This window comes from Impatiens glandulifera, chromosome 1 (assembly GCF_907164915.1).
Source record: "Impatiens glandulifera chromosome 1, dImpGla2.1, whole genome shotgun sequence".
In the NCBI taxonomy this organism is placed as follows: Eukaryota; Viridiplantae; Streptophyta; class Magnoliopsida; order Ericales; family Balsaminaceae; genus Impatiens; species Impatiens glandulifera.
This window is the reverse complement of record NC_061862.1, coordinates 28350606-28364379: the sequence shown is the minus strand read 5'-3', so window position 1 is coordinate 28364379 and position 13774 is coordinate 28350606. Positions and strand designations below refer to the sequence as shown.

Here is a 13774-nt window from a genome sequence, read left to right as displayed (position 1 = left end):
TTTTTTCTTCTTTTGTGGTTCTGTCAAGGGTTTTTCCCAACAAGTGGTATCAGAGCCGAAGGTTCGTCCTTAGCATGGTGGAGTCTTCAAAAGGGGCGTCAACTCCTTCGTCATTCTGGACGAGGACACCGATGTTGAATTTGAAGTTTGCGGTGGAGATCTTTGATGGAACTGGGCATTTCGGCATGTGGCAAGGTGAGGTTCTAGATTGTCTTTTTCAGCAGGGTCTAGATGTTGCTATTGAGGTCGGAAAGCCAGATGGTATAGAAGAAAAAGAGTGGAGTATCATGAATCGGTTGGCGTGCGGAACAATTCGGTCGTGCCTGTCCAGAGAGTAGAAGTATGCTGTGAAGAATGAAACTTCTGCACAGAAACTGTGGCAAGCATTGGAGGACAAGTTTCTAAAGAAGAGTGGTCAGAATAAGCTCCTTATGAAGAAGCGACTGTTCCGGTTTGAATACCAATCAGGTACTACGATTAATGAGCATATAACTAAGTTTAATCAGTTAGTAGCGGATTTGTTAAACCTTGACGTTAGGTTTGAGGATGAAGATTTGACTTTAATGTTGCTATCATCCCTTCCTGATGAATTTGAACATTTAGAAACAACGTTACTTCATGGGAAGGGAAATGTTTCTCTTGATGCTGTAAGTTCTGCTTTATATAGTCATGAATTGAGAAAGCAGGATAAAAGGAAAAACAAAGTAGATACAGCAGATGAAGCATTGATGGTCAGGGTCGTCAGCAGAGCAAATCAAAAGGGAAAGGAAGAAGATCTGAAAGTAGAGTTGTCAAAGATGAATGTGCTTTCTGTCGTGAGAAAGGACATTGGAAGATTAACTGCCCAAAGTTGAAGAAGAAAGAGAAAGATTCTGAAGATGCGAATGTTGCAGAAAACAAAGGTGATGCAGATTCAGAATACTCTTTATCGATGTCACACACAACATCACATCCTGATGCGTGGATATTGGACTCAGCCTGCACTTATCATATGACACCAGTTCAAAAGTGGTTCTTTGACTTTAAGGAGCTAGATGGTGAAGTTGTTTACATGGGAGATGTTAATACATGTAAAATAAAGGGGATAGGTTCAATCAAGCTGAGGAATGATGACGGATCCACCAAAATTATTAGAGATGTTCGGTACATACCGAATATGAAAAAGAATCTCATTTCTTTGGGGGCCTTAGAGTCGAAAGACCTACATGTGAAATTGGAAAATGGAGTTCTTAAGGTAATATCTGGAGCGCTAGTGATGTTGAAAGCTATCATGAAGAGTAATAATTTGTATTACTATCAAGGTAGTACAGTTAATGGGACATCATGTGTATCAACTTCCGGGAGCAGTAAGGAATTAGAGACAACAAAGTTATGGCATATGCGATTGGGGCACGCTGGTGAGAAATCTATGCAAACTCTTGTCAAGCAAGGATTATTGAAAGGTACAAAAGTTTGTAAGTTAGATTTTTGTGAACATTGTATTCTGGAAAAACAAAGGCGAGTAAAATTTGGCACTGCTATACATAATACCAAGGGTATTTTGGACTATGTGCACTCAGATGTCTGGGGACCTGCCAAGACTCCTTCTCTTGGAGGTAGACATTACTTTGTTACTTTTGTTGACGATTTTTCCAGAAGAGTATGGGTGTTTACTATGAAGAACAAATGTGAAGTGTTTGGAATTTTTCTTAAATGGAAAACTCAAGTTGAAAACCAGACAGGAAGAAAGATCAAAGTTCTCCGGACTGATAACGGTGGAGAATACAAGAATGATCCATTCCAGAAGTTATGCCAAGAGTGTGGAATAGTTCGACACTTCACAGTTAGAAAAACACTACAGCAGAATGGAGTATCGGAACGTATGAACAGGACATTGGTGGAGAAAGTTCGATGTATGTTGTCTAATGCTGGGTTAGACATGAAATTTTGGGCAGAAGCTGTGTCATACGCTCAACATTTGGTAAATCGCTTATCATTATCTGCACTTGGTGGAAAGACTCCATTAGAGGTATGGTCTGGAAAACCTGTAACTGATTATGATTCTTTGCATATTTTTGGTTCTACTGCATATTATCATGTAGTTGAATCAAAGTTGGATCCACGAGGAAAGAAGGCTCTTTTTATGGGATTTACTACGGGAGTTAAAGAGTATCGCCTCTGGTGTTTGGATGCAAAGAAAACCATTATCAGTAGAGATGTTACTTTTGATGATTATTCAATGTTGAATAAGGTAACACAAGACAAAGTTGATTGTACTCCGCGACAGGTGGAGTTTGAGCAGATAAAGATAAGCCCAATAATTAGTGACTCTCCGACGACAGACGAAGAGTTAAATGAGGAAGAGGTTCCAACCCAAGAACCTTCAGAACAACATGAATCAATTGCTGTAAACAGGCCAAGACGAGTTACTCACAAACCAGGTCGGTTTGTTGACATGGCGGCCTATGCACTTCTAGTCGTAGATGATGTTCCATCCACTTTTTCAGATGTCAGTCGAAGTATTGAAAATGGAAAAATGAGAGATGTTATGGAAGATGAGGTGCAATCTATTCAAAAGAATGAGACATGCAAGTTGAGGCATCTACGAAAAGAGAAGAAGGCTATTGGTTGTAAATGGATCTTTGCTAAGAAAGAGAGATTACTGAAAAATTTGATGTTCGCTACAAAGAAAAATTGGTAGTTAAAGACTACGCTCAGAAGGAAGGAGGTGATTATAATGAGGTACTTTCTCCTGTTGTTAAACACTCTTCCATTAGAATTTTGTTGGCCTTAGTAGCGCAGATGAATTTGGAGCTAACTCAACCAGATGTGAAGACCGCAGACATACACGGTCATTTGAACGAGGAAATCTACATTTATCAACAAGATGGATTCAAAGTTGCTGATAAAGAAAATTGGGTTTGCAAGTTGAACAGATCATTGTACAGGTTGAAGCAATCGTCAAGACAATGGTACAAGCGACTTGACAAGTTTATGATGGAGCACAAGTACACAAGAAGCAGATTCAGTTCATGTGTGTATTTGCGCAAATTGCAAGATGAGTCTTACATCTATCTACTCTTGTACGTTGATGATATGTTGATAGCATCAAAGAGCCAATATGAAGTTGACAAATTGAAGGCTCAATTGAGTAAAGAGTTCGAGATCAAAGACATGGGGAAAACCAAATCTAATTGTTTAGATTTGGTAAAGATCTTCCGCGTTTGAGTCGGCGCTGAAGAGCGCCAATTGGAAGCACTGAAGGACTATTTTTAATATTGAAGAATTAGTATTTGGATATTGTGCCAAGGTGGAGATTTGTTGTTTTTGGCACAATTAGAATCCCACATCGGAAGATAATGGGAGTGAAAGAAGTTTCTTAGTATATAAAAGAAACTATATTCACAATTAGCATAAATCCCACATCGGAAGATGATGGGAGTTGGGGAAGTTTCTTAGTGTATAAAAGAAACTCTCCCCTCTTTGGTTTATTGCACCCAAATTTGTATCTCTTCTTCCTTATTAATTGATAGCCTTAGTGCTCGGAGACGTAGGCAACATTTTGGCCGAACTCCGTTATCAAATTCTTTCAGTTTGTTTTTTTTCTTCTTTTGTGGTTCTGTCAAGGGTTTTTCCCAACAGTATGAATATGGCAATATCACAGTCTGAGGCTTTGATGTCATCTTCTGCATATACCCAAAGTATTTGTTTGCACCAATTTGTACACTATTCTAAATTTGATATCTTTGACTTCTTTCTCTAAATAGTCTTCTCGTTGGATTTGGATTGTATTCTTCACTTCAACTGATAATGTTACAGGTTGTTCAGTTCAACCGGATAGCTTCAAGTTTTGGATTTGTCATTTGCTTCTTCTAGCTGGCTTGATTTCTTGACCGGTTGAAGTTCTTGACCGTTTGAAGTTCTTGACCGTTCCTGCACAATAAGTTTGTTTTGTTAAGTTCTTATTAACTGGTTAATTTTATCTAACAATTTCTCCCTTTTTGATTATTTTATTTAAAATATTCAAAACCATGCGTCCGGTGGTCTTTTAAGGAGTTTGTTGTTTTGAGAAAATGTTTTGGAAAAGACTTTGAAAAATTTTGCGAAAATTTTTATCTATCAAAAGTTTGTGAAAAATCTTATCAAAAATTTCAAAAGTTTGCGAAAAGTTTGAAATTTTTTATCTATCATATTTTATTAGAGTTTATATATTTTAATGAGTTTAGTCTTTGAACTTAAGAGAAATAGTTTAGTCTTTATGATTTTTTTATGTACTCTTTATAAATAGAGACTTTATAACCTAGGGTTACTTAGATCATTATACCATGGAAAATGTATAGAATAGACGACTCTCCGATGATGTAGGCATTTGTTGGTCGAATCTCGTTATGTCTTGTATTCTTTATTATTCTTTACCCTTCTATCTTTATATATATTCTTTTATCGTGTGTTTAGATTAGATCTTTTCTCAACAAAGGTCTGATCATGAAATTGAGTAACTACACTTATCCGGACAAAAGAACGCTCAATTGAGTCATGAATAATTTCGAGAAGAGCGCAAGAAGAAGGCGACGAATATTATATCCAAACTTATATGGGGATAAATAGAAACATCATTGTGGTGGAACCTATTATGATGCAAGAAAGAAAAAGTGAAACTTTTTGTGAAAGACGACATAGCATCAATTAAATAAAAAGCCAAAAAAGGATAAAGGAGTTACATGAGTTCAAAGGAAATTGGAGTAAAAACAAATTGAATGAAAGACAATAAGAAAAAAAATAGCTAACAAATGAGAAATGAGAACTAAGAATTAAAGTGAAAGTAAAGTAGCAGTGAGGGTGACTTTCTCGTAAGCGATGTTTCAATTTTGACAGATTAACCAATTCTTCTTGCCTACAGAAATACGCATCCATGTTCGGATGAGAGAGTTGCTATCGGTTATGATATTGTTCCATACTATATCCGCATTGTTGCAGACTCTTGAGAAGACCCTAGCGTTCCTATCCATCCAAATGTGATAAACAATGTTGGCGAAGAAACACTTATAAGTATTGGAGCTGAATTCGTTTTCCTTGGTCTTGGTGGTGGTGATGTCGTTGATGTTAGTCCATTTGTTTGGGAAGCTGGGGAGGTCCATTGATGCGGAGAATCTACGCTAAAGTAAGAATGCGAAAGGGCATTTCCCAAGGAGGTGTTCAATAGAATCCTCATTTCCCAAGCAAATGAGGCAATTAGGATCTGAGATGCTCATATACTTCTTGATCTGATCACGTTTATTGAGTCTCTCGCAAAAGACGAGCCATAAAATGAATTGGTGTCTGGGGATCACTTTGGTAGACCACACTAAGTGGGACCATGGGACAACGTCCCCATGATCACGAACACAATCACAAGCAGATTCCGAGACGAACCTGCCATTGTTCTCGACACTCTAAACACGAGAATCCTCATGGTTATTCAGATGATAGGATGAAAGTGCGTCAAGAATTCTCGCACCTTCTAAAATAGTCCTCAGAAGGTTGTTCCAATCGCCGCTCTTGACTTTCTGAACTATGGCCAATTAATATTCCCGACTGATTTGAGTGATGGAGAAGACACTATTATGAAGGATGAGTCTATTTTCAAACCAGGGGTCATGCTGGAACATAGTGTCATTACTGTTTCCAATTTGAATGTTGATCATCTTTCCTGCATTGTCTCTGAGCTTCAGAATCTTTTTAAGGGACCACGCCATCTCCATTCTGATCTTGAATATCTAGTTGTTGATGTCTTTTTTAATGAATCTCGAGTGTACCCATCTGACCCAGAGCGAGTCTTATTTTTTTTCCAACGCCCAAAAGTGCCTGTAAGTGAGAGTTTTGTTTTAGGAGACACTATCCTTGATGCCAATTCCGCCTTCGTCTTCAGGTTTGCGTGTGTCCTTCCATTTGATCTTTTTCACACCACGCCCCTAAGTCCCCCAAATGAAATTCTTCATAAGCTGATCTAGTTCTTTCATGACTTTCTTCGGGAGGACAATCTGCTGCGCTCAGTATCCGAAAATACCCATAGCGACTTTAGTGACCAACTCAATGCGACCTGCATAAGAAAGTCTTTTAATAGTCCATCTCAGAATAACATTCTTTACCTTTTCAATCAGAAGCTGACAGTGCGAGATCTGGAGCTATTTAGAGGAGAGTGGGATGTCCAGGTATTGGGAGAACAAGTGAAACTTAACACCAAGAGAATTATAGTTTTTTTTATCCGAATTGCTCAAGATCAAATATTATCAATACCAACATTTTTTAATTATATGTAATAAACACAAATAGTATTAACTACGGTTTTGAATATCTCATTGTTATGTATGAATCCAATCGCTAATTCTCTCAGTGTAAAATAGTTTTTGTCCGAAATGCACATGATCAAATATTACCAATAACGATTGTTCATAATTCCTTCATTATTACTTTCAAGGTGAAGTAATCAATATTCAAAATGAACAAATATAATTGTATCAATAGTCACCTGTTTTGAATCCCACGCCGTTATGTATGAATCAGTTCTTAATGTTTTCATGTGAAATAGTTTTTATTCTGAAATGCAGAAAATTGAATAGAATTAAAACTTATATATTTCAGCCCAGTTAAATAACACCTAAATAAATATAATTAAACTGACCTATCCTATAAAATCTATTTCAGCCGGCCAGTTAAGTAACACTTAAACTGACCTATCCCATTTGAAACCTTAAGCTCATAGTAGCCTAGCTACTTTACTAAACAAATTAAACCCATTTGATGAAGGTGTAGATATTTAATAGTTTTAATAAAAAATAATATTATACAAATTTAATGAAGATATCTTCTGAAACAATATACTTTTGCCGACTTAAAAACAAGACATTTCCCCAGCAAATATAAGCGTCACTAATATTTTACCGACGTTTACTTTAGAGCTGCAAGAAGTATGTTTGGGGGACGTGTTAGTGATGCATTTATTAGCGCGGTAAGGGTTTGAACGTGTATATATATATATATATATATATATATATATATATATATATATATATATATATTTGTTTATTTTTTTTTCAGTCTCAATTTGTAAGGTAAATTGGATTCATTTCAGATTATAAGATTTTGTTATAAATAAAAGAAAAATAAATAAAATGAATACATTTGTTTGTAATATGAAGTCATATAGATCTCATTTTTAATTTGAAATATTTATAACACTTATTATTATGTTTTTTAAATAATAAAATAGATGAGAATCTATTTCAAATAATGATTAGATGATTAAAACTTATTTCCATATGGATCTCCTTTTATTATTTAAAACATTTAGAACCCGGGATATTATGGTCGCATACTTTGAATAACAAAATATATGAAAATATATTTCAAATCATTATAACCTTAGTAAATATTCTTTCCGGCACTATTTACGTATGGAGCTAAAAATTCAAGTGTCGAAAATATTGATGGTGGCGCATAGAAACGCCGAAAAACCTTTTTTTAACCATAAAATTGCCTTTTTGATGTAGTGTCTCTGTGCTTGTTTGTATAAATAAATAAAATATACATAGTTTGCAATATAAATACTTAATCTTCTGAAACAAGAGAGAATTTATTTGATCATAAATAGTTAATGGAACTTACAACATATATAATATATATTTTAAATAACAACTTGTACAATAAGTTTATAACACATATTACATATATTTAGGAATTACATAATATATAACAAACAGTTTTATTAATCTCTCAAATCCACCTTTATATTGTAGATTCTTAGTAGTAGTTCAGAAAGATATTATTCCATCACTTAATTTATAACCTGCAAAAGAATGTGAACATAGAAATGTAAGTTATATATGGCTTTCTTTCTTGATAAATTAACAATAATAAAATGATACAAGTAAATCATACTCACAAGTATCAAATGATAGTTTGGATAATTTAATAATATGTTGGAGGAGGAGACTTGTAAACGTAAGGCGGAGGTGGAGGGGAAGAATAAACGTAAGGTGGTGGTGGAGGAGATGAATAGACATAAGGCGGTGGTGGAGGGGAAGAGTAAACATAAGGAGGTGGAGGAGGGGACTTGTAAACATAAGGAGGTGGTGGAGGGGAAGAGTAAACATAAGGAGGTGGTGGAGGGGACTTGTAAACATAAGGCGGTGGTGGAGGGGAAGAGTAAACATAAGGAGGTGGAGGAGGGGACTTGTAAACATAAGGAGGTGGTGGAGGGGAAGAGTAAACATAAGGAGGTGGTGGAGGGGACTTGTAAACATAAGGCGGTGGTGGAGGGGAAGAGTAAACATAAGGAGGTGGAGGAGGGGACTTGTAAACATAAAGAGGTGGTGGAGGGGAAGAGTAAACATAAGGAGGTGGTGGAGGAGACTTGTAAACATAAGGCGGTGGTGGTGGAGATGAGTAAACATACGGTGGTGGTGGCGGTGAGGAGTAGACATAAGGTGGGGGTGGGGGTGATGAGTAAACGTAAGGCGGCGGTGGAGGAGATTTATAAATATACGACGGAGGGGAGTAAAGAGGAGGTGGCGGAGATGGATAGTCTGCGGCTGCCAAAGTGACAGCCATGAGACAAATTGCAAAGGCCCATAGGGCTTGTGTCCTATAATAAGTTGCCATTGCTTGAGACTTCAAAGCTTTTCTTTGTTAGTTTGAGATGCTTTGGCAGTGTGAGGTATCATCCTTTATATAGGGTTTTATCATTGATATCTCCCATTTTTTTTTTAAAAAAATGGATCCCTTTCACTTTGTATTAATTAGTCAATAAATACTTTTCAATTAACATATGACAATGGCGAAAGGGACCTAAAGATAAAGCTCGATTGACAAAGTCTGTAAGTTGAACCATTAAATACTTCCTAGAGCACTTGTTCTTTTGAAAGCTTTTACTCAAAACGTGATATATATATATATATATATATATATATATATATATATATATATATATATATATATATATATATATATATATATATATATATATATATATATATATATATATATATATATTAACGGCTTCATAGTTTCAGCCTACTTATTTGGTATAAAATGAAATAAGGGTCACTAAAATCATAATTTATTTAAAATAAATTGATCATTGTTATAAATTACATTAACGGATATCTTAGTACAAAGTTTTAAAAGTAAAATTCTACAATTCATACAAACTTGTAAAAGGGCTCATTATTTACAATATATTTTGACTACAATTTCTTGTGAACATACTCAATAAATTCTATTAAAATTTGAAACAAGATGTGTTTTCAATTTCTATACATTGTGTCACGGCCCATTAGAGTCACAACCCAATCTAGGGGATGTCGAGGCTCATTAAGGTCTGGGCCTAATAGTGCGCTAATCTTCTTAGCCCAAAATGAGGCCAATTTGCCTAATTAGACCTAATGAATCTTCTAATTAAGGAAGAGATTAGAAGATATTTTAATTAAGGAAGGAATTAGAAGATATATTCTAATAAAGGAAGGGATTAGAAGATATATTCTAATTAAGGTAGAGATTACAAGAGATATTCTAAATTAGGTAGGGATATTCTTGTTATGGAAGGGATATCCTAAATTAGTAAAATTAAATTGTAATTAGAATGCAATTCCTAATTTAATACGTGTAAGCCCTATAAATACCCTGAAGGTATTACATTGTAATCACCAAGTATTCGAGTAATATAATACTATTCTTTGTAAGAGTTACTCTCTCTCTCTAGAATTCTTGTGTCAATTCTGTTAAACGCCGAGTGTTGCGTCGAGTAAGGCTGGCTAGTTACTCGTTCTTGCGAAAATCGTAACTAGTGCCGCACAGATCGTCAATGAAAAGACTGAGCCCGTGACAATTGGTATCAGAGATGAAATGACGAGGAGATCGGAAGAAAATTCAAAGGTCGTGGACGAAGTAGAGAATCTTCCCCACGGGACCGGAGAAGAGGGTAGGAACTCTCGCAAAGTTTAGGCGGGAGGAACCAAACTTACCAAAGAAAGAGAAAGATCAAAAGACGCTATCGTTGACATTATCGCCAGGTTGGAGAAGGTAGAACTCACCGTGGCGTATGAACAAGATAATGACGGGGACCTAGAGGAACGTATTGCCGAGCTTGAGAAGGAGAGAGACGAACTCCGAGGAGGAATACAAGGTGCCCTGAACGAAGGCTTGTCCAAATGTCAAGAGCAAACTCAGATCGTGGAGCAGACCCTCCTTGGTAAAATCATTACCTTGACCGAGAAACTCGAGGTAATGTCATCTAAATTACAAGCCACTGAAGAGGATGTGGCGTTACTCAAGAAGGCGGTTGCGCAAGAGTGCGGACGTGCGCCTGTATGAGTCCACAATCCGATAAGGATAGATGTTCCAAGGCCTAAAGCGTATTTATGAGAGAGGAATGCGATGGAGATCGACAACTTCTTATGGAGTTTGGACCAGTACTTCAAAGCACTCGGCCTAGTAGAAGAGGCGAGAAAGATTGATACTGCCACGACTTACCTGGAAGACACCGCAATGCTGTGGTGGAGGAGAAGAAGTAGTGACATAGAAAGAGGTCTATGTTCTATCAATACTTGGAGTGAATTTAAGGAGGAACTTAAGAGACAGTTCTATCCTGAAAACGCCATTCGAGAAGCAAGGGCCAAGTTGCGGCGACTCTCACACAGAGGGAGTATTAAGGAGTATGTCAAGGAGTTCATCGCTACTCTCCTTGAAATCCCTAACTACCCAGACGACGAAGCCTTGTTCGCCTTCACTGATGGTCTACAAATGTGGGCGAAGTTGGAGTTGGAATGGCGTGGTGTCCAAGATCTGAACACCGCTATTGCCGTGGCTGAATCACTCGTCGAAATGAGAAGGCAAGAGAAACCAAAGTCGACCTATGAGAGGAACGACAAGGGGGAAAATGGTGGAAACCATATCTACAACAATGAAGACCCAATTAAATCTACCAAACCCAATGGTAGAGAAGATTGGGATGAGAAATGTGGAGAGAAACCCCAGATAAAGTGTTTCTTTTGTGAAGGGCCACACAGGGCAAGAGAGTGCCCTATGAAGAACAAACTATCAGCATTGATGGAGGAGCAAGAACGCCTCCACGATGAAGCTCGACTGGGATCGTTAAACCTAATTAGTGCCGTTACAGCAAAGTTTGATTAACCAAAGTCCGCGAAGAAAGGACGACTATTTGTGGAAACTAAAGTAAGAAACCACATGGTTAAAGCTTTGTTGGATACGGGAGCCAACAACAATTTTCTAGAGATAAAGGAGGCGAGAAGACTGGGGATCAAGTACACCAAGGAGAAAGGGTGGCTTAAAGCAGTCAACTCGGCATCAAGTGCAACTTATGGAATTGCTCGTAAAGTAAAGATCAACTTGGGGGAGTGGACCGGCCTTTTGGATTTCTCCATTATCGACATGGACGACTAAAAAATGGTTCTAGGCATAGAGTTCCTAGACAATGTAAATGACATCCTACTCCCTTCTGCCAATATGATGTACATTCTTGAGCAAGGTAATACTCGCACAATACCTTTAACAAGAGAGGGCAAGAGAGAAGCTAGACACCTATCTGCCATGCAACTCTCAAAAGGTACGGAGAGGACCTACCCATCATCTTTTATTACCGTGAAAGAAGATGAGAAAACTGCATCTAAAGAGAAGATACCTCCAGAAGTTACAACTGTCCTAGAGAAAGGTCATGATGTAATGCCCGCTGGATTATTAGAGAAACCCCACCATAAGAGAGAGGTGGATCACATAAAAGAGTTAGTCAAATGTACTAAACCATCGGCGGCATTTCTTTATCGCATGAAACCTCCCAAATTGGAGGAATCGAAGAGGCAACCGGAGGAGTTTCTCTTCAAGAAAGAGAAGTGCGAAGTAGCAAAGACCGCCAAAAGAATGAAGCAATGGGAGGACAAGAAGAGAAGACACTTGGAGTTCGGAGGAAACCGAGTGATAGTAAAACTTCTCCTCCATCAAGAGAGACGATTTTCCAAAGTTCACAAGGGCTTGTGTGGCAATACAAAAGCCCTTTCTTAGAGAAGAAATGGGTTGGAAAAGTTAGAATGTCGCTCAAAACTTCTATCTTGTGTGGAGACATCATCCAGGCCTACAAGGAGGAAGTGACGAGGACGTCGCCAGATTGAGTGGGGGAGAATGTCACGGCCCATTACAGTCACGACCCAATCTAGGGGATGTCGAGGCTCATTAAGGTCTGGGCCTGATAGTGCGCTAATCTTCTTAGCCCAAAATGAGGCCAATTTGCCTAAGTAGACCTAATGAATCTTCTAATTAAGGAAGAGATTAGAAGATATTTTAATTAAGGAAGGAATTAGAAGATATATTCTAATCAAGGAAGGGATTAGAAGATATATTCTAATTAAGGTAGAGATTACAAGAGATATTCTAAATTAGGTAGGGATATTCTTGTTATGGAAGGGATATCCTAAATTAGTATAATTAAATTGTAATTAGAATGCAATTCCTAATTTAATACGTGTAAGCCCTATAAATACCCTGAAGGTATTCCATTGTAATCACCAAGTATTCGAGTAATATAATACTATTCTTTGTAAGAGTTACTTTCTCTCTAGAATTCTTGTGTCAATTCTGTTAAACGCCGAGTGTTGCGTCGAGTAAGGCTGACTAGTTACTCGTTCTTGCGAAGATCGTAACTAGTGCCGCACAGATCGTCAGTGAAAAGACTGAGCCTGTGACAATTGTTACGAAAAGATTCTTGGGTTTATTTTATTTTTTTAATAAAATGGCTCTCCACCCTTCCCCAACAAACAAAAAAAATGTGTGACTGGATTGTAGGCTTTAATAAAAACTTGTAGTTAAGGAATATCTCATAAATCTGTTTTTTCAGATTCTTCAAAAACTTGTATTCTGCTGTCGATAGCTCGTTTTTGTGTGATATATTAGTTTGAGAATAATTTTAATACTCATATAAAATTCTTAAAAATAAAAATTGAAAGTAATTGTAATACTCTGTATAACATTCTTCAAAATAAAATTGAAGGTTTCATATAATTCAAATGAATAGGTCGTGCTTAATTAAACTACAATTCTTGTGTATTTTTGTCTTTAGATGCTTTCTACTATTTGTTTGGTGTTTGTTTGTCAAGCATTAGAGGATACTGATCTCCTATCCTAACATAAATAACTTTAACGATGAGATTAACAGCGAAGGGAGGTAAAGTTTGTCGTTGTTGATACGACATTAATGACGGGCATTGTTGTTTAAGTAGTAATAGCGAGAAGTCTATTTTGGATCTGAATTTTGGCGAATTCAAGTTTTACGAAATAGTCATAAAAGCTCAAACTCATGATCTTATGGTTATGAGTATTAAATTCTTTCATCGTATTAAACGAGTATACATATCATGATTGTACATTATACTTTATGCGCGAGCCTTTTTCAAACAACATTCAAATAAAAAGAAGCACATCTTAAACAAACGCAAACAAAATTTCTTTAACAACTTTGCACTTAGACATACATTATAATAATTTATAACAATAATTATTCAAATATATGTTAAATAAGTTCTTATTTAGGTATCAACATCGAGATTTATGATTCTAACTAAATTTCATTTAAAAAAATAAGTAGACCGGGACTATAAGGTATAAGGGGATTAATAAATTGTTTATTAGTAGCTTTCAAAGGAACAATTTAGTTATATGAATAAAGTGGGTATGTTTAATGGTTCAACTTACTTTGTCAATGGGGACTTTATCTAAGATTTACAACTACCCATTTTACATTGTCATATGG

At 36.6% G+C, this 13774-nt stretch overlaps 1 protein-coding gene across 1 annotated transcript; it reads right to left on the bottom strand.

The window, feature by feature from the left end:
- Positions 1-7926: 7926 nt before the first annotated feature.
- Positions 7927-8619, bottom strand: LOC124922495 (extensin-3-like). Its single transcript, XM_047463233.1, has one exon. The coding sequence runs from the start codon at positions 8617-8619 to the stop codon at positions 7927-7929; it is 693 nt and encodes a 230-aa protein (XP_047319189.1).
- Positions 8620-13774: the final 5155 nt, after the last annotated feature.

What these genes read in the sequence shown, in the direction of transcription:
- LOC124922495 (XM_047463233.1), bottom strand. Translation starts at nt 8,619, where the DNA reads ATGGCAACTTATTATAGGACACAAGCCCTATGGGCCTTTGCAATTTGT.